The sequence below is a fragment of the Gallus gallus genome, chromosome Z (assembly GCF_016699485.2).
Source record: "Gallus gallus isolate bGalGal1 chromosome Z, bGalGal1.mat.broiler.GRCg7b, whole genome shotgun sequence".
In the NCBI taxonomy this organism is placed as follows: Eukaryota; Metazoa; Chordata; class Aves; order Galliformes; family Phasianidae; genus Gallus; species Gallus gallus.
In genome coordinates, this window is record NC_052572.1 from 54459923 (window position 1) to 54481981 (window position 22059).

Consider the following 22059-nt stretch of genomic DNA (forward strand, 5'->3'; position numbering starts at 1 on the left):
GTGCTTGCTTTGCCTTTCTTTGGTACTGAATTACTGAAACTGAGGCCAACACGCAATTCATGATCAAGATACCCATTGGAGCCTAAATTGCTGTTTGCGGAAAGCGATGACGGGTGCTGCTACCAGCCTTTATCCTCAGTCAGACCTCAGCAGAGCGGGAAGAACGCGGATAATGTGACCCTTGCCTTTGAAGAGCACTTATAGTCAGCCACTGCAGAACTACCTCTATGCTTTGCTTCTGGGAAGACCGAGGCTGACCTGCTGATGTAACAGGACTTTGTCTTGCTGATGGGTGTTTAGCTCTAGAGATAACAAAAGCATGAAAAAAAACCCTCTGCTGATATGGATGGGAACAATTATCCTCCCTTTCTGCATTAATAAACAGCCTTGTGCTGAGGAGGAGGGATCAAGCAGGCAGTGTTGAATGTGAGTGAATATTGGTTGTGAAAGAGGGGACAACTACTGAGAGAGACAGGGCGCATATGTGTGTTATGTGTGATGCTGGGGCTGAGAAGGGTGGGAAGAGACCCTGAAGCCTCCTGCAACAGCAACAGGCTGGTCCTTGCACTGAAGCAAGGGAGAAAGACCCCTGGTGAGGGTAGGGGGCACTGGATGAAGGGCTGGCCACAGGGAAGAGGAGACAGGCCCCCATAGTGGAGTCCAGCTCTCCCGAGCCTCAGGCAGTGTGAGCTGGAGGCAGTGAGCTGTCAGAGCCTCATCATGGTGCGTGACCGCTGTAGGGCTTCTTGGGGATGTGAAGGTCAAAGGCAGCCTTGGCTGTAGTGATCACCAAGTGGTGGAGTTCATGATCTTTAGGAGGTGAGAAGAGTGCATAGAAACATAGGAGGCTGCTCCCAGCTCATGTCCTGAGGCCCAGGAGGCAGTGGAGCTCTTTGCAGTGGTAGCGGGGCACCACCTTCACCTCTTCCCCTGCAGGCAAACACCTCTGCACTACGAAATGCCTGCACCTATGACATGCACTTCCTGCGTCAAGTTAGCGTTCAGAAGCTGCTTAGAGCACAACTCCATGTCTACAGGAAGGGCCTCACAGAGCTGGGGAGGAGCGTTCCACAGAACACCCAAACCATCCCAGAAACAGCCCACATCACCGACCCCACACCCCGGCCCCCAGGGGTCAGTGAAGGCAGGCAGTACTTTACTGGCAAAGTTGAAGAAGAGGTGGATGGGAAGCTAAAACACATTTTCATTGTTTGTCACCCCACGCTGTGTAAATGTCTTTCTTTGACGTCGTATCACAGATATTAAAAAAGATAGAAAATTGAAACAAACAAGCTCTTGATTAAAGCAGATCACAGGAGTTTAAAACACAGCCTGATTAGGAGATGGCAGAATTCCAAATTGCCAGAGGACACTCAGCTCACTGACTTGCTCCCCTTGCACCATCCAATAAGCCTATGTATCTCAGCTATTTTGGTAATGGAAACATGCCCTCCACCTGCCCCAAGCACACATTTGCAGTCTTGCTTGCTGCAGACCAACATCTGGCTGAGCTGGTTCCTTGCCAGTAGTGAGGGATGCTGTGCGCCACTGCTGAAGGCTTAGTGCAGCGGCACAGGCACAACTCAGCTGATGACAGGCCCACCAAGGCGCTGCTGCTCAGATGTGAAGCTGCACAGTGTAAGGAAGCACATATTCATTCAGAACCTTTGTGAGCACTTTTCCATCTGTTTATAGAATGATTTAGGCTGGAAGGGACCCCAGGGATCATCAGGTTCCAACCCCCCAAACTGCAGGCAGGGCTGCCAACTGCTAGATCTAGTGCTAGGTCAGGTTGCCCAGGGCCCCACCCAGCCTGGCCTTAAACACCTTCAGGGATGGGGCATCCACCCCTCTGAGCAGCCTGTTGCAGCACCTCAGCATCCTCTGAGTGAAAACTTCCCTGACACCTCATCTACATCTTACCTCCTTTAGTTTAAAACCATTCCCCTTTGTCCTATCACTTTGAGCCCGCACACAAGTTGACTTCCCTCGTGTTTATAATGTCTTTTTAAATACCGGAAGGCTGCAGTGAGGTCTCCCCATGATCTCCTCCCTGCTGAACAAGCCCAGCTCCCTCAACCTGTCTTCAGAGGGGAGGTGCTGCAGCCCTCTGAGCATCTTCGTGGCCTCCTTGGGACTGTCACCAGCCTCCACCTGGACACAGACCTACTCTGGCTGTGGCCTTCCGACCAATTCCCTACTGACTAGAGAGCCCACCCTTCAAATCCATCTCTCTGCAATTTAAAAGTAAGGAGTCCATGACTGATAGTGATGGATGAACACATACACAGGCTCCACTGAACTCCAAGCATGCTCCCTGAGCAGAGATGGCAGGGGGTGGTTGACTGATTTTTATTAACCCAGTGGTAATGGGTGACACCTACAGGGATACCTGTAACTGCAAGTCACCGTACGCTCTGCTTCTGAGCACAGACGGTATGGGTTTACATCCCCTAAGTGGGGTCCAGAAATGATGCCAATGTTAAGAGAGCAGCCGCACGGATGCAGTCAGGACTCATGCTGAGGAGAGTCTGCTCTGTGCATGTTTTTTTTCTTATGCAAAGCTGGATCCACCTACCTGTGGGGAGGCTGGGATGGCAGCCTTCTTCATCTGCCACAGTGTGCAAGTTGCCAACTGCGTGCACGTAAACTGCCCAACACTTCTACGTGAACTGACTCTGTATGCAGCCACAATTAAGGACAGCCGCAGAAAATCCTGGAGCAAAACTGTCTGTATAATGCATCAACAGCAAAGAAAAATCAACCGAACAACAGTCTTGAAAATGCTTTATTGAACCGTGTGTCTTACTGTAATGTGCAGAAGATGTGGTTGTAAAGACTACAGCTTGAAAATCTTTTGAAAATCCTCAACAATCAATCAAAAAAAAAATAATAATAATTCCCTAGCTGGGATAACCTTAGGGATAACCAGAGGCCTTAGGTAAAGTTTCCCTTGAAACATTTTCTGTTGCAGAGACTAAAAGAAAACAAAGCCAGTGCCGCTCTAGGGGGAAACGATCAGGATTTGAGGATTTATAAAAAAAAAAACCAAACAAGATGAACTTAAAGTCAGTCTACGGGGCTGCTGCTTTTGCTGCGGTTATCTTGGATTAGCGTACACGTCACAGTTCTGCTGAGAACACCACCTGGTGTTCACGTCTGTAAGTTTACTCTAATGCTAACAGTGCTGCAGAGATGGGTGGACAGAGAAAGAGAGAGGGGGGAGGTGAGAAAGGCTGGAAAGACACCATTATGAGATAAGCCTAGGGTTTCTTCGTCGTTGTTTTTTCTTAATACCTGAAGCTGTGTGCACTTCTGTTTTCATAATCTAACTTCACATTTAGAAAAACAAAACAAAACAAAAAGAAGGAAAGAAAGCCAAAACCAAAACACACTCTTTCTGTCCCTGCCTTGGGGCTATTATGGACACGGATGCACAGAACACTGCACTTTTTGTTCAGACCAGGAAGGCTAGCAGTATAGGCAGAGAGGTGGCACAATTCCACTAAAAGGCTTTTAAAACTTTTGTTTGTTTGTTTACATCAGCAAAAGTAACCGAAAGAAACAATAAATAGAAGGTGCTAAAGTTAGCATTAATAACTTGTTTGCAATATACGGACAATCTGGGGATCCAAATCCTCAAGCTCTCCTGATACTACCAGGTCTCTGCAAACTATGAAGCAAATACATAAATAACTCAAATATGATCGAGGCTGTGAAAGGCTTTTTAAACTAAGACAACATGATCCAGGTTAACTTTTCTTTTTTTTTCTTTTTTAAAACACAGTGAATATATGAATCATCTACACCTGAATAAAACATGTTTAACAATAAAAAAAAAATTAACAACCACGAAAAACAAACTTTAAACAAAAGTGAACATCATTTGATTTCAGGGCACACAAAAGCCCTCTGCAGTAGCTTCCAGCAGTGGCCTCATTGCTGTGTCTCCTACGGATGCATAAAATGCAGTTCAACTCCACACGGACGCGACGGCCGACAGGGCAACATAGTGATCACATACAGCAAAATGCCACACCCTGGTCACGACAGTACAACCCACTGCAGTTTCCATCCTGTGCAGGAACAGCACGTAAGATGTCATTCTGTCACATATTATTCCAAAGCTACTTTGCGGCTACAAACCGCACTAACCTTTTTGTTAGGTAACCTCTGAATAATGGGAAAGCTTTGGGTTTTATAGTTTTACTTCCTTGTATTTAAGTTTTTAAATGACAAGGTCACTAAAACTCATGCACGCTGCAAAAAACGTCATGCAGTAGTTAAGGTAAACCATCCAAGCATTTTTTATTCATTAATATTCATAAATACACACAGCAGCTTCATTAGAGATTTTTCATTTTTTCCTCTTCAGTTTGAATGTGGAGTATTAGGAGAGCCTTTTGCATGTCAAGGTACAGGACACAGAGCCTTTTGCTCTGCACCGCAACCTACATTTACCTGCTAGAAGTAAAAATTAGTTAAGTGGAAATGATTATCATATATATCTTTTCTCTCTTTCTTTTTAATGTACACAACGTAACAAGAGTGACAGACCTGAAATTACAATCACCAAAACAAACCCAAGATAGTTGTTGTCCACTTTCATTGGCAAATACAGCACAGAGGACATTGTCTGCAAAGTGGGATGTCATCAAAGAGGAGGTGGAGGAGGCTCGTTTCCTTTATTACTCTCTTTTAAATTTAGGTTTTCTAAAGCAACATCTAGAGGCATAATATCTACACAGCCCATAGCACCAAAATCGGCAATTTCCCCCCTCTCATCCTCATCCGAGGAGGAACTTTCTTCCTGCATCAAAGTGGACAGTAGAAGCTCTTGAACAAACAGGCTGCGGTCCGCCCGTTCGCTTTCCATTGACTGACGCTCTGCTTCCGACATCTTCGGATCGTTCAACCTGTATGGCAGCAGGAAAAGGAGACAGGCAGTCGGTGAAAGCCCATTTCTCTGACAACACTTCTGACACGTGCTGGAAGGCCCTCAGAACCCTACCCCACAGGACGCTGCTGTTGACCCTTCCACATGCACAGCTCTGCACACCTCTGGCAAACAACCCCCCGCCCCGTCACTACCACAGCCTTCACCGGAACGAAGCCTGAAGAGAAAGGGAAATGCAAAACCATATGCAAGGGGTCCCTGCTGCTGAGGGGAGTCCTTTAGGGAGGGGTGATGGAATTTCCTACATATCCGTTAGGGGCCAGGTCAGCTTCTAGGTTTACGTGCGCCACATCAGTCTGTGTGTGCTACCTATGGATTCCCACCAGACGATACAGTGTTCAAAGTCCAAACAAAGCAGACTACGTTAACAGACCTGATGAGGGATCTGGCAGAAGTCCCCTACCTTAGGGGAGTAGCTTACGTAGCTAGAACTCCAAACTGGCCTCCTTTCTAAGATCCATATTCATGTCTAACTGTTTAAATACATTCACCTCTTAAATACATTTCTAGGTGCAGGAAAATAATATACAATGCAGCTGTGAGATTCTCTCTCCTTTCTGCAACCTTTAGGGCATCGAAGGACATTTCTGCAGCCAGCTCCCAAAGTTGGCTTTCCAAAAGCAGAGTAATTCCCTTCAGGACACCTATGAACTGCTACTCTTGGATATTAAATTACTGCTAGAAATGTGGATTATGAACATTTTACACCTTTAAAAAAGAACACGCAATTGCACGTAAAAACAAGTGGAAAACTCCCCAGCACGTTTCTTACAATCGCAGTATACAAAGTTTCACTGCAATAGTTTCACCACTCTAGCAGAACAAAGAGAGTGAAATGGTAAGAGGCATATACCGAAGTAAGGACACGGAACATGTTACCTTGTAAGAAGAAACTGGGAATTCTGGATAGTCTGCTGACTGTTCTCTGTGTTAGATGTGTTGGTTGTTGTTGCAGATTGTGTAATAGTGGTGTTGACATTGATCGTGTTGGTGCGTCTAGTTGCATTGCGTGCAGTCTCCAGTTGTTGTCTCGCTGCTTGTGCATGTTGTCGTTCCAACTGCAGTTGCATCTGCAGCTGCTGTAACTGAGAAGCAGAAGGGCTAGAGGAATTGATCTGTCCTCCTGCAGAACGCCTCACGCCTGATAACTGAGATAAAAGCTCTGCGAGAGAAGAGAAAAGTTTCTGTGATGAAATATCTTAAGTGACTCTTACACAACAGAATGAATACACCCCGAATTCCAGGGCATCAATTCCTTTTTTTTCCCCATCAATGGAAACGAAGTACAAATTATGTTAGAAAGCTCATGAAACTCTTCTAGAAAGTCTCAGTGTTCAGTGTTTCAAAGCGTTAAGGAAGATGCGGATTTGTTATAACACGAGAGCCAATCCACAGGGAATGCCTGGCAAATGATGTCTTCTGCAGCAAGTCTCGAAGCTTCACATCACAGCATAGCAACTGACTAGGAAAATACTTCATTTTGGCTTCTGTTAGTGATTTTAGCTTCTTCTCAACAAACATGCCCCCAAAACACAGGTTTTACCATACCAACATCCCAGAAAGAAGACATGCTCTGTAAAAGAAATACCATGCCATCGCCTAGAATGTTTAATAAGCATTATTTTGTTATGAACACTTATTTGAGATCTGCCTCACAAAGCCACTGCCTACTTCTCCCAAAGCACAGGGGAAGGCCCAGCAATTCAAGAGTACAACCGTAAGTCCTCCCTTCAGCGGGGAGATGTTTATAGCAAATATCTGCAAAGAACTCTTTGAAATTAAAACCAGCAGCAAACTACAGCTCAGGCTATCACTGCAAAATCTCTTAGGTGTTTCTCTGCTGTAACTGATGCAAGGGCAAAGGACACAGCGGGGCAATACTACCTTCCTCTCCATGCTACGGGGTTATCATCAGTCCGTACAACCTGTAATAGTTTTCCTTCTGCTACACTAATAAAAAGCAATGCTTTTAATGGGAGGAATACAGAAAAACGGAGTCGTTTTCTGTCAGAAACTCGGGGTGGTCAAGTTCTGCTTTTCATTTTTGTTTCTAAACCAGCACTGTTAATTCCAAGTCTTCAATTCAATTTTAATCACTAGACTGCCACAAGGAGAAAAAAAATGTGAAAATGTAGCAGATGCTCTACATCTCATTATTTTCTAGCAGAAAACTCCTATTCATCTTCTCAGTTCATCATTTCACTGGACAAGACGACATATCTTGACTATCAGACAAGAAACAGACCAACTTATTCTCACTTTAAACGAAGCAGAACGTAATGTTTAATAGCTAGCAGTACTGGGAAGCAGATGAGAGCTTGAGATAAAGGCTTGGTAAGAGAAGATGACCCCGGCAGACAACAGCTGAACCTTGAAAGCAAAAACACAGTGCTGATCAGAGAAAGTTCAGATGAATACCATTCCATCCAGCATTTAACCTCCCTGTGCATGTGGCATTCCACAAGGAATGCCTGGTGAGGTTACTGACAAGCATCAGACGACACCCCACATTTATCAGAACTGAACTACGAGGGCTGCTCCAAAAATAATGCCTCCTATTTTATTATGTCAGTCCAGAACATCAGAGGGCAGATGTCAGCAATATGGCAGCAGAGGTTGAACCTTCCCAACTACTACAACCTGTTTTGTTCTGGGTGACAGCTGGCAGCAGAGGGGCAGTCCAACAGACTGGTGTCCGAGATGAAGAGTGCAGATGAAGCAAAAGGTGTGTCACTGAATTCCTTCATGTGGGGAAAAAACAGCACCCACTGACATACACAGACACTTGTTGAACATGGAGATCAAACTGTAGATGTGAGCACAGTGAGGTGGTGGGTGGTGTGTTTCAGCAGTGGCAACAGCAATGTGAAAGACATGTTCAGGATTGCTCTCACACCATAAAATGAGGGCTGTCTCAAGCAGCTCATCCCCATGAATTAGCAGGTTGCAACAAGGGAGCTGCATACAGAGCTGAAGATCAGTTTCAGTGCATTGGAAGCAGTGGTGGCACACTGGAATATCACAAAGTCTGCAGCAGGTGGGCCCCGTTGGCTGCTCATCCAGGAACAGAAAGGACAAGTCAGGATCTGCTGAAGCAATACGAGGCTGAAGGTGGCGGTTTCCTGGATCACTTCATTACTGGTGATGAGACGTGGTGACACCACTGTGGGCCTGAGTCAAAATGGCAGTCCATGGAGCGCCAATGCGAGTTCCCCATCAAAGAGAACGTTCAAGGTGCAGCCCTCAGTGGGTAAAGTAATGCCTGCTGTTGTCTGGGATAACAAAGGGCTGATCCTTCTGGATTTCCTGGAACTGGAACAAACCACCAGCTCTGACCACTGAATCGCAGCACTGACAAAGCTGAGGGCTGGAACATCCAGAGTCGGGTCAGAGAATAAACAACCTTTGTTGTGCAACACAATAATGCCTGGCCCTAAAGCAGTGTCAAGACCACAGAGCACGCTATCGATCCTGGCTGGACTGTCCTTCAACACGCACCATGTAGTCCAAATTTGGCTCTTTTTGACTTCCAACTGCTAAGGCCAATGAAAGACAGACTGCATAGGCAACATTTTCTTGGCAACAGTACCGTGACAACAGCTGTGAAACAGTGGATCATATCCACTGGTGTAGATTTTTAGTGAGCACACCACGCAGGCTCTTGTCCATCACTGAAATGCACAGCTATCAGTGGTGACTATGTTGAAAAAATAGTGTTTTGTAGCTGAAATTTTGCTGTATTAAATAGTGTTACTGTGCTCTTTATCTGGCATAGTTCCATTAAATAAGTGGGCCTCATTACTTTCAGAGCAATATACACTCCAAGAGGTCTTGTACTCCAAGATCACAGAATAATGATATACAAACATCCTCTCTTCTTGGATGAACTCTGGTTCTTCTCATATCATTCAGGAACCTCAAAGAATCATACAACAGCCTAGAATGAAAGGGACCTCAATCATAAGGTCCAACTTTTCCTGGGAAAAGGGAGCCTAGTCAAGATTATGCACCATCCTGTCCCCTCTCATCTTGAAAACCTCAAACTAAGAAAGATTCAGCCACATCCCTGGGGAGCCTGTTCCAGTGACTGATGGCTCCCCCTGCAAAAATTTTTTCTTATATCAAGGTTAAGTCTCTCCTGGTGCATCCTGTTTCTGCTGCCCCCTGTTCTTCCACACGGCACCTTGAGAAGAGAGCCTCTGTCTTCTTTGTAGCTGTCCCTTAAGTACTGGAATACAGTGAGGGAGCAAAGACCTAACTATTTGAGCCTTTATGCGTACAAGAATTTTTCCTGACGCTCTGATTATCTTCATGGCCCTCCTTTGGATCCTCTGTCCATTTCTTTTTGAACTGTGGAAACCAGGCTTGACAAGTCCTTAGTGAGATGATCACATCTCTCTCTTAGCTACTAATGCTCTGCAAATGCAGCTCAGGACTCAGTTTGCCATTCTTGCTGCAGTGGTGCCCACCTTGACTGATTCAGCTTTGTGCTCACCAGGACTCCACGTCTCCTTCAGCAGGGCTACTCCCAGCCATGCAGATGCAAGACTGTACTGGGCTCTCTGGTCATGGTCATGTCATCCTAGACGCAGGACACTGTCCACCCCATCACCCATGCTGGTGTTTCAGCAAACATGCTGAAAGTGCTTTCTATCCCATCATGCAGGTGATTTTTGAAAGTTGAATAGCATGGGGTTCAGCATTGATCTCTGGGTGACCTCTTGTATGACAGGATATAGCCAGAGTAGAAGACATTGATCACCACTCTCTGAGCATGACCCCAATCAGTTTTTACGTCTTTTGCCAGAATGCTAAGGTCACAGAGAGCCAGGAGACTACCAGAGCCAGTAGAAGGAAGGCTAGGGGATTACATTTAAGCAGACACAGCTCCCCTTTCAGGTGTAATGGTTAATTAAGCTGGATGGCTACCTCTGAAGTTGTCTTGAATCTTGAAGTACGAATTTCCAGTTTACACATTTATGCCTACTCAGCATCTGAAGGTAGATTACGACAGTTCTGATGTTTCCTTGACACAGGCATGGCGAAAAGATCACAGTCTAAAAATGCTCAAACTTCTAATAAGGAAAAAGCTATATTTGTTATTTTGAATTGTCTTTATCTATTTTTAATTCCTGTAAAAAATGCTTTATTTTCAAATTGAAGTTAAACATACCGTGAACGAGTTATTATAAAAATCCTAGACACGTCTTGATTTTCTGGCTTTACAAGTGAGATGCACTTTCTCCTGTCAGAGGATTTCTAAACGTGACCAAAACATGCTACAAATGCTTGTAAAAGTACATTTATGAAGAATTTACAAGTACATCATAAAAAATAGCCATGATATTAGCAAGTCTTTTTTGTAAAGCTTGAATGCAATTTGAATGTTTTCAATGTCTCTTAATAATATTCATGTAATTTCACCTTCACAGTACACAGCTTGTATTAAAACAAACTGAGACAAGACCTTGTCCATAAACACCTTCATAGTCACAACAAATCAGGATGATGTATACTAAAGTAGTCATTAGAAGCTGGACACAATCACAGTTAAAAAAAACAGCACCTGTGAATAATATGCTTTGGGAATACAGCTTGTCCTCTAGAATTAAAAGCACTGTCTACCAGGGCAGTGACTTTAGCTTCAGAAGACCCCAGGCCAATAAACTGTTCATCAACACACAGCCAGTCACACATGCACATATCCTGAATGCAGTTTCAGTGTAACAAAAAACAAAGCAACCACTACCACACTGGATTTTGCTCCCTTTGCATAAGGAGGGTAAAATCCACAGGTACAGCTCTTACCAGCTATAGGATCCATGGCTTCTCTATTGCTTGGAGAATATGAACTCTGAGAAGATGAAAGCCCTCCAGGGGAACTGCTAGTAAAGTGCATGTTTGATCTACGTGCACGAGGGCCCCCCAATCCCCGACCTGGGTGAAACATTCGACGTACATGCCGAACACCACTGGATTCATCATAATAAACAAGTTAAGAAAACAGAACTACTTGGTATTGGTTATTAAATGACTAGAATATCTGTTGCGTAAAACACTCTAGTGTACATTGTTCCTAAATGAAAGCTTCAGCTTCTAGAGCATAGCTGAGATGCACTGTATCTATGGTGCAAGCTGGACATACAGACGTGCACTCAAGACAATCAGGGTTGTGTACAGTAAACTCCTCACATTCTTCAGCTTTTTACTACATCTAAGAAACATCAAAACTGTTTTTTTTTTTTAAATGGAAGTTTTCTACCAAGTAATCTAAAAACTTATCACACCTTCTGCCAGACTTCTTAGACATGGGTTTTACTCCCCCTTCCTCATTCTTACATTAAATACTAAAGATCTTATCTTTAGTATTAAAAAAGATTAGTATTTAGCATTACTTATTATTTTATTTATTATTTATTAGTATTTAGTATTAAAAGATAAAGTATAGTGATTGAAACATGTACGCAAGCTTATAATCATTTGTCAAAAAAACAGCTTAGCTCGAGCCATCCTCAGATCACTGTCTTTGTGTCACAAATAACCTTTAAGTTTGGCATACAGTTTTCCAGCAACTCAAATTGTGGGGAAATGAGAAGTATAGCCCTTGACTACCAAAATCAAAACAAGTAAACATGACTACCCAAAGAAGAAGTCTAGACTCTGCATCATCTCAGAAAAGGATATTAAATCTCTAGGAGCTCTGTGTTCCAGTGTAAGATGAGCTGCAAAGTCATCTGTGACGTGATTAGGATCCCCTCCAGGTAATGCTGCACATATTGGACAAATCTGAAATGACAAAGAGTAAAAGAAATACTTTATACAAAGCAGAACTCATGTATGTCACTATTAAAAAAAGCAAAAAGAATTTTCAAGAGATTTTAATTTCCATTTCTTTTATGATTTTAGTAATACTATAGAAACCAGATTTTGCAGTGTTTTATAAATTAGTTTTTGTATGCTAATACTGTCTCAGACGATAGAGTGATTACAAAGGCCTACTATATGCCTGCTTCTCATTCATCCAAGCAGAGGAACTGCAGGAAGCAGAACGAAACCACGAGTATTCACTCAAGTATCAAACTGAGTTATACCCAGGCAGTATGTAACTACAAGGTTTGAAAAAGAGAGACTGATCTCCATATCCCTACACAAAAGGATTTCAGGAGAAGATACCCGTTTTCTTTATTAGTTAATGCTTGTTTCAGCTTAAAAACACAAAAGATGAGCAGTACCGTTAAACTTCTCCCAACTGTAACACCTGGAAATGCACCCCCCATTTTCAGTTCCAGTAGTTTTGAAGACTGATCTTAAAGTTTTACAGATTACAGACTAAAAATATCTCCAGCCCAGAAAACCTTCCCCAAAGCACTAAATGCTTATATTAACAGCTTTTTGATGGTTAAATACAGCTACTATCCATGAATTTCTCTCTCGACTCCACCTATTCCAATAGCCATCTTGCACTTATGGAACAATTCTGGCTGCAATAAAGCCCAGGTTTCTGGTGGCCCTCATTGCTTATACACAAGTTACTGACTGTGGATCTCAAAAGACTGCGCACATTACGGATACCAATATATAGGTAGCTCCAAAAAGTAATGCACAATAACGCTATTTGACTGAGCAAACCTCAGCTACAAAACAGTATTTTCAACAGTCACCACTGATAGCTCTGCATTTTTGCCAGCAATAAACAAGAGCCTGCATGGTGCGCTCACTAAAGATCTACACTAGTAGATATGATCCACTGTTTCACAGCTGTTGTCACGGTACTGTTGCCAAGAAAATGTTGCCTACGCAGTCTGTCTTTCATCAGCCTTAACAGATGGAAGTCAAAAAGAGCCAAATTTGGACTACACAGTGCATGCTGAAGGACAGTCCAGCCAGGATTGATAGCGTGCTCTGTGGTCTTGACACTGCTTTAGGGCCAGGCATTATTGTGTTGCACAACAAAGGTTGTTTATTCTCTGACCCGACTCTGGATGTTCCAGCCCTCGGCTTTGTCAGTGCTGCGATTCAGTGGTCAGAGCTGGTGGTTTGTTCCAGTTCCAGGAAATCCAGAAGGATCAGCCCTTTGTTATCCCAAACAACAGCAGGCATTACTTTACCCACTGAGGGCTGCACCTTGAACGTTCTCTTTGATGGGGAACTCGCATTGGCGCTCCATGGACTGCCATTTTGACTCAGGCCCACAGTGGTGTCACCACGTCTCATCACCAGTAATGAAGCGATCCAGGAAACCGCCACCTTCAGCCTCGTATTGCTTCAGCAGATCCTGACTTGTCCTTTCTGTTCCTGGATGAGCAGCCAACGGGGCCCACCTGCTGCAGACTTTGTGATATTCCAGTGTGCCACCACTGCTTCCAATGCACTGAAACTGATCTTCAGCTCTGTACGCGGCTCCCTTGTTGCAACCTGCTAATTCATGGGGATGAGCTGCTTGAGACAGCCCTCATTTTATGAGGTGATGGCTGTGCATGGCCACTGCTGAAACACATCACCATGCCTCACTGTGTCCATGGCACTGTCTGGCCTCCATAAACGTTCACCAAGCATGGACGAAGGTCAGTGGGTGCTGTTTTTTCCCCACATAGAATTCAATGACATACCTTTTGCTTCATCAGCACTTCCAAGTCAGACACCAGTCTGTCAGACTGCTTCTCTGATGCCATCTCTCACATAGCAGCAATATGTAATGGAATACTGTTGGGAAGGTTCAACCCCTACTGCCATACCACCATCTGCCCCTTGACAGTGTGGGTCAAAGTAATAAAATAGGAGGCATTATTTTTGGAGCAGCCCTCGTGCAATATTACACACCTCTGACTTACATGTATGGAGATGAGGATGATATCTTAAATATGCTCACTGCAAATTCTCAGCTGCTTTTGACAGTAGCTTACATATTCAATGACATTTTAATTAATCAGTCTCACGCAGAAACTTAGGCTTTTTAAGAGGTTCTTGCTACAACATCTTTCCCCGTGTTTTCCACACTATATATTTTTCTTCACAGAACCATTTCTCAGGTTTTACATCACTCAGATGCAATACAAGCAGACACAAGGCAGAGTAATGACATTATTACAGAATACGAGGGAGGACAAAAGTATCAGTACAGCAGTGAGTCTGCTTAAGAGTTAGCCATTTCAGATGTCAGAAAATAGCTTAACAGAAGCAGAATGAAGTGTTTAAGATGGACTACAATTTCAAGATGAAAAAAAAGAAAAAAGTATCTCTCCACTCAATTTTAGCTTCTAAAAACCCTTTGAGGGCTCTTCACTGGGCTACAGCTAACAATTTTGCTTTTACTGGTTAAATTTGATACTAGCCATATCACTTTTACCTGCCATAAACATACAATTTCTGAAGAAATTCACCATAACTTATACACTTTTAAAGTTACAAAGAAGCTGCTTAATCTTCAAACAAGAACATAGTTCAAATTAAACAAACATCTTTAAGGTACTCTTTTTTTCAAGCTACCTTTAATTAGAAACCCAACATGGAAAGAAGGAATAATCATGGAAATAGAATTAAATCATGTAAATTATCATGAAAATAGAACTAAAAAAGCAATACAAATTTCCTCACGTGTAACAGGATGAAGTCTTCATGAACAACAAATATTTCCCTGAAAGCAGAGACTCCTCAGAAAAACATCAGGTAACAAAAAAGTCTGGAGAACAGTGAGTTGTTCTCAAAGGAACTTAGTATCCTAAACCTAATTCCAAGCATGTATGAAATTTCAAGCACTCTCTCACTAGGAAAATATACTAAAGCATTGTTATACACAAACAAATTTAGTTAGGCATTAGTTTTGGCAAAACACCCACATGTTACTACAAACACAGAAGCATCGCTGATTAAGTATGACAAAGCTGAAAATTGTTGCTAATATGTTTAGTTTTCATAACAGAAAAATACAATTTAGGATAATGGGTTTGAAACTGCATTCTTATTGTATCAGGCTGTCTGGTTTTTTATGATTTATTTAAAAATAAAGTCATGATGTCACTCTGATGTCCAAAAGACAACTGTCAAGACCTATAACAATTAGAAATTAATCCTAATATCTGCTAGCTTCTAGAAATGTTCTTCTACTATTACTACCTCCTCATTTACACGTAAGGCATAAAACTACACTGATCTTACAGAAATCCTGTCACTAAATGCAGTGAAATCTTCAAGAATGAAGCAGAAGATAATCTGAAGTTTCACGACTGCCATCAGAGCTCTAGTCAGCTTAATAAGCAATATATTTATAACTTAGACCTTACAGCCCCAAAGCTCACAGTCGGAGCTTAGTTATGCCATTCCAGATGTGACAAATCTGATGAAGAGTGACATAAAGTAGAAAATGTATCTTTACTCTGAAATGAGATTCAAATATGACATTCAATGTAGTTTCCAAAAACTTGAGTTTGTTTACAACACTAGCAGACTTCTAGCTGAATGCTGCATCATATTCAGTATGTTAGGCTGAACTGAAACCCAGCACCGATGGTATAATTACACTGATACCCATATTCTCTGGCATTTGCCCTGTAAAACTTCTCCTTACTCTTGGACTGGTGAAGAAATATTGGTAATTATTGAGATTTTAGTTTTCATTAATATCACCAATGTTTTGTTTTGTTTTGTTTTTCCTTTTAGCATGGAACCTTAGGGACCTTAGTCAGTCTGAACCTTTCAACTTCTCCCACAGACACCAGTATAATTTTCTGACTTAAGTACCCATCATTAAACTACTCTTCAAGATAACACTGTCAAACTCACCCTGTTCACAAGTACCTAATATTGCTATATTTACCACTGTCAAACACTGAGCAAAATCACCCTCTTATCTTCAACAGTCCAAATATACAGAATGGTAAAATTCTACTTGTCAGAACTACTAACAGTACTTCTTTCTTTCCCTCCAGTGGACAAGAATTCTTTGACTTATTCTTTTAGAAAGATAGGTTAGGAGTAAAGAGTGACTGAACAATATAAAGCTGTCCATCCCTGGAGACTTGCCTAAGGATTTCAGGTAGAGTCCACCTTTCACCAACAAGAACTACTTGCAAGTACTAAAAGGTCAAGACGTAAGCAAAAACAGTTGCTTGAATGCCCAGGATAACACAATTTGATTATCCTAAGATTTTCTTCATTAGTCATGTTGTCATCCTTCACTATCAAGCACTCAAGCAGCCTTACATTTTCTGCATGCTAAACTTTCAGAAGCAATACTTGGCACAAACATATGCAATCGTATTAAGGGACTAAAATACTGCCTTTTATTATTATCTGAATCAGGACAAAAGTTGTTTTTGCAGGCTGACTCACAAAAATCAAAGGCTCATTTTAACACATACAACTTTTTCAGAAATCAGTAGGGTAGCAGGTGTCTAGGCTCACAAATTTAGGCTTTACATACTGAATTCTAGAAGATGCAGCTGCAAAGAAGGACATGCCAAATTAAAAAACCTAGGATGTGAATACTGAGTTACGAAAATACCACTGACATCAAGTGGTGCAAATCAGAACTGCAATACTAGGCCACGAAAGAAAAGTCATCCTAATGTCAATCTCCAGTTGATGGTATGTTTGAAAGGTGGAGCGTTTAAGAAAAAAATCTATATTATTAAAATTCCAAGAGTATCAGTAAGGCAACTTACAACCCTGCAGTGCCACTGACAGAAGTAAATTGTTCCGCTTATCTTTTCAAGAAAGATCAGAGCTTCAAAACTATCAAGTTACCTCCCCTAGCACTCCCTTATTCAAGATCCTTAACAGGGTTGAAAGAAGGGTTCATTTTCAAAAGAATTCCTTGGAAAGTAAACAAATAACCAGGAGGTCAGAACAGAGAACCCTGTGAGTAATTACTTCACAGTGTTTTACAAATGAGTAATCCACTTCAAGCAACCAAGTATTTTTAGGAATCTGAAAAAAAAGTCAACTAGACAAGAGCACTTTGGAAGTCATTCTGTTAAGCCTTGCTTCACCTACTCTGAAAGGTAGTTGGGAAAGTAGGAACTAATACAACTTAAACACCCAAAAAGGTATTTTAAAGTGTGTTTCCAATGGTGTCAACTGTTCTACCAATTAAGAGATGGAGACTACGTCCCTTCCTCTCCTGCCGCCTTGAGAACAAGTCACAGAAGAATTACAGCTTCTGCTGCATACAGAATGTAATTACGGTAACAAAGGACTGCCATAGCTATGTCTTACCCAACACTGTAAACTCATTTAGCAATTGCACACCGGTAAATTAGAAGAACAGCAACAAGAATGCTTTAAGTGTTGTCTTATAGCATAAGCTCCCAAACATAGCAACCTTTACATCAGAGTAACCAAACAGCAACCATAAAAGTAAAAAGGAAGCTCATTATCTGAGAATAACCCCCCCCCCCAGAAAAATCTGATATCGTGAAGCATGGCTTCTTTGAAAGTGTTTAAAAGAACTCATACTTCAAGTGGGACATTTTACCCGTTTTCCTGAATATTCTTTTTAATGAATTTTCACCACAATTAAAGAGTTCTGATGCTTCTTACCACTTCTGTTGATGTTTCCGCATGCTCAGAAGTAACATGTTCTTGAAGAGTTGTTTCCGTATGACCCATTTTTCCACAATAAGGACAAGTGAAAGACTGTGGCTGCTCTACAGAGAAAGCTTCTCCACCATAGTACAAATCTGGAACACAAAGTGTTTAAACAGAAGTTACTTCAAAGCATTACAGTCAATTACTGTGTTCATATAAACCTTTCTTTACGTACTTGATTGTAATATCACTGACAAATTAATCTGGAATTTAACTGAGATTGCCATTTTAATCCTCCACAGAGGCCATATGCTGATATTCAAGAAGCCTTCAATTACTCATGACAAACAGCCAGGATACAGATCATTAGTTCATTTTCATTAGCAAACATAATATAATTTCCTAATAGTCAGTAGAAGCAAAGAGTCCTGGCTGCTGCTGCCAAATCTTCACTTTTCTATCCCCCTTGCTGTCCTTGGTACAACATCACTTTGGTAATTTAAATCACACATTTAGATTTAAATTCAGAAGTCCTCTGTGACTCCATACATCAGAACTAAGCAACTGTTTAGCAGTAAGAACTTTTAGAAATACTTTAATACAGAAATTATACAAGAAAGAAATCGAACTCTGTTACATGCTAGTTTCAGTAGTACGTGTTGAAGTCAAGCACTAACAAAAGCACACGCTCTTGAACTGCTAACTTAACAGCTCTCCATACCTAGCACGACAATCTAACAAATTATGCAATAAATAATGCTTTTCCGCTCCCTTCCTCTGCAGAAGTTACATACTTTACAGGAAACATGAACAAACTTCACATCCACATCAGGATTAAAAAACACCTTTCTTGAGCAATTTGTTTAAAATTTATTTACTATCATTTTTCTTGGACTCAATGATAAATAAGTGGCAGATTTTCAGAGAATTATGAATATTGTTCTATAAACTTAAGAAGAGCTAAAAGAACATGTCCTGCATCCCAAGATAATATCAATCTAATGTATTAGGAATATTTCCTTCTGTTGGCATAAGTCACCACTTCCCAAGGTTTATTTCATCTTCTGCTACTGACCTGTTTTTAGGAAATGAGGAAGAGAAGTATTTTTGTTTCTGTAGCAATACAAAAGATAATGCTGAAGCTAAAAATTACATGTACCTACAGTCTATTATACTAACAGACATTACCTAAGTTATGAGGGCTAACACTCCAACACCAACACAGGAAAATACGTTGTAGTACCATGCTAGCATAAAGATACAAGATGAATGAACAAAGCTCTGCAGATAAAATACATTGCAGAACACAGTTTATGTTCATTAAGTCCCTCTTCTCCTTGCTCTGAAAAATAGCTTCCAGAGACTTTGAGTGCTGGAGAATAAAAAATAAAAGATGCCTTTTCAACAGGTATGGTAAGGTATACCAGGCAGATAGGAAGGAAGCACTTCCTAACAAACTCAGATTTTTTAAGTGGTCCAAGAGATTAAGCATCACAGTTTGATTACGGTGCTGGATCTAGGTTAATTTATTCTCAAGTGCAAATGGCAGAAACCTACGTCCAACTATCCAAAGCAGAAAGCTCCCTTCCTAAACGAAGGATCAACCACGTTTACAGAACATGCAGTGAAAAGTCACATGGTAATCAACTGGTTCCAAGACTGAGGTGTTATAGAGAACGTTTCAGATACAGCACAGAAGACACAAATAATTCAGAGAACTAGGGGTGGAGTCCCCACTGGCACTTCAGTAAATACATTTAATTGAGAACTCTTAAGAAAGTTTCCCCAAGAGTCACATTCATACTCCTATTTCAATGCTGCTAAAAACAAGAGTGGAGGTATAAAAAAAATTGCCACTATGCTGCAACATAATCAAATATGAAGGATTTAAATACGTCATTGTTTCAAAGGAAGAAAGAACAAGGTTTCTATAGGAAGTTCTGAAAAGTTGCTAAATTGTCCCTGACTGGATCAACTATATGCAAAGGGGAACAAATACACTTAAAATATATTCAAAAGGAAAAGATTCAAAGATGACCGTTGACTAAGATAAATAAATACAAAAAGCTTCAGTGACAGCTGATGAAAGAATCCTCCATAATATTTTATTTGGACAAATCCTAAGTAAAGAGGCTGACTACACAAGTTGTTACTGTATGCATTGATCTTAACATAGTTATGAAGAATTCCAAATTTAACTCTATTTAATCTCTTCATATGAAAACACTATGCTGTTCTCTTAAAGTAATCCAGCAATAACTTCTGCAAAGAAATCCGTATACCTGTGTGAATAGCAAAAATGCCAGACGTACACTGGAAACTAATGACTGCTCATTCAGTTGATCCTTTGATTTCCCTAAAGTATTAGTAGGACCCTTTTCATGATGATGATATTAATTTAATATTAGAAAACAGATTTTTTTTTTTTTTTAAGCAGCAAACACATACACACACACACACACAGGAGTACCAAGACTCTCTTTCTCTAAGGTCCTTCCTGGCCAGGGAGTCTTATTCCTGTGAATTTTCAAGTACTGGCACCTTTTATATTGATTTGGATGTAATAAGATAACAACTAAAGACAGCAAGCTAACAAAAAGGAGCAAACATTGTTTAGAAGACTTGTGTATCAAAAGTAGCTTCCGTACCTACAAAAAAATCCTTGAAATTATTAGATGATCTAAAAGCCTCTACATATTTTCAAGTAAAGGACTAAAAACCATGGAGCCATTACCAATCTAAAGACAGATAACAATCTGTCAGACAATCTAAAGACAGTAAACAGATCAGCATGCAGGTAAATATCTCTTTCTTACATAAGCTGTTAGCTCAGTACAGACGTCAAGAATTCCAGCATTACACACTGCTACAGAGAAGACAGGCTTCACAAGTGCTGCCAAACTCCGTCTTCCTGGTCCCTGGTTTTAGAGAATCTCAAGCGAGCCATTTATTAATTAAAAAAACCCCCAAAATTAAAAGTTTAGAGTTCCTTCCAGCTTCCCAATTACACTCTCATGTTTTCCCACATCCTTTTTATAACTCACACATAACACATGCCAAACAAGCACGGCCTCCATCTGGAAGAAAATATTTCAAAAAGTACTTATGAGAAACAAAAGCAGTAATTGGCAAATGTATTTTTTTTTTCCCCTTCAGAAGTTATCTCCATTCTTTTTCCTCCTTAACTTCAATCTCCCTCCACCATTTACAATCAAGCTTCTGCCTTTTTTAACCTAAAATACAGAATGTTTTATTTTAAACTATAGCTAAAATTTACAAGAAAAGAGAATGATGATTAAGTGATATAATGCATCTTTTTTGCTTAAATTATTGAATGGATATTTCTCCACTGTATTTTAACAAGTACATGAGGAGTCCTAGAAATAATTACTATACTCATGTTACTTAAGCTCATTTGCTAACAAAAGCCCTTATGATTAGAAGCAGTTTGGGGAAAAATGAGGAGGCTCCACAAATTACTATTCTGCTGCAACTGGCCCATTACCAATTATCATCCCTTGTGGCCACAAAGAAATCTTTCAGATTTTTGACGTTTTCCAAATGCCTTCCTACAAAAAAGTCTGAGGACATAGCTCTTCAAATTCCTCTGGACCTCTTCTCAGAAGAGCTGGGAAGGCAGATAAGGCTGCTCAGTAAAAAAAAAGTCAACAAAACCAACAGATGAAATCACATTCCTAGAGGAGAAGATTCATTATCTCACTGTTGATCAGTTAGGGGAAGAACATGAAAAGAGCAAGAGGAGTGAAATATTGTCTAAAAAGACAACAACCATAGTTTATGAAGTTAAGGCTTCAAGCTCAACAATGTTTAAAAATTATAGCTGCTATTGAAGAAAGTTAATTTTATGTAAAAACTCAAGCAAATACGAGCAGTTCTGTGTCATCGTCCACCTATAGTTACAGACTACTTGCATTTAACACAAATGCTTAACTAATACATTCGGAAACGTGGCAGGAGGCTAGTAATGAAACAGAAGTACAATAGGGTCACTCAGATAAAATCTGACTTTGATACAGATGATTCAAGCCTACGTTTCACAACAGCTTGTACTTGCGTTCTGTCTAAACATATTCCTTTACAAGGGCATACATTTTAGTTTTACTTTTCTTGTATGAGCAGCTTCATTTCAATTTGTTATATACATATAAGTAAAAATACTGGTCTTAAATTGTAGTGTGTTTACTTGAAATATTTTTTGACAGTGCACCAAGAAAATAAATGGTGTTAATACAACACATTAAAAATAATTACATGTTTCTGTACCATTCATTAAGAAATCATTATTCAAAATATTAGTCTTAAAATTGCTGTTTGTTCTGCTTCGCTGCTCGTTTTCTGAACAAAACCATCCTAAAGCTTGCCTGATACTCTCCTATAGGCACAAAGAAAAAATTTTTTAGGAACATTCTGTTTATAAACATTTACATCAAGGAAGGGACCAACACTCATCTTAACAAATCCTGCCCAGCCTACTCTGAGCAGGCAGTGATTGACAGTGATGCCAGGGCAGTTCTGGGAGCAGGCACTTTGCCTTGGCAGAGGAGAGCTGAGCAGGG

At 40.9% G+C, this 22059-nt stretch overlaps 1 protein-coding gene across 5 annotated transcripts in view; it reads right to left on the minus strand.

Annotated features, from left to right (window-relative positions):
* Window positions 1-2770: 2770 nt before the first annotated feature.
* The window catches only part of KCMF1 (potassium channel modulatory factor 1), a 55883-nt gene continuing 36594 nt past the window's right edge, over window positions 2771-22059 (minus strand). For 4 of the 5 annotated variants that reach the window (XM_046905626.1, XM_046905624.1, XM_046905625.1 and 1 more), the window contains 5 exons: window positions 17495-17634; window positions 11642-11743; window positions 10766-10943; window positions 5837-6119; window positions 2771-4916 (listed from right to left, as the gene is read on the minus strand). In XM_046905626.1, the coding sequence (XP_046761582.1) occupies window positions 4655-4916; window positions 5837-6119; window positions 10766-10943; window positions 11642-11743; window positions 17495-17634 (965 nt within the window). In that variant the 3' untranslated portion in view covers window positions 2771-4654. The remainder of the gene's footprint in view (window positions 4917-5836; window positions 6120-10765; window positions 10944-11641; window positions 11744-17494; window positions 17635-22059) is intronic. The other variant, XM_046905622.1, reaches the window with a different exon arrangement.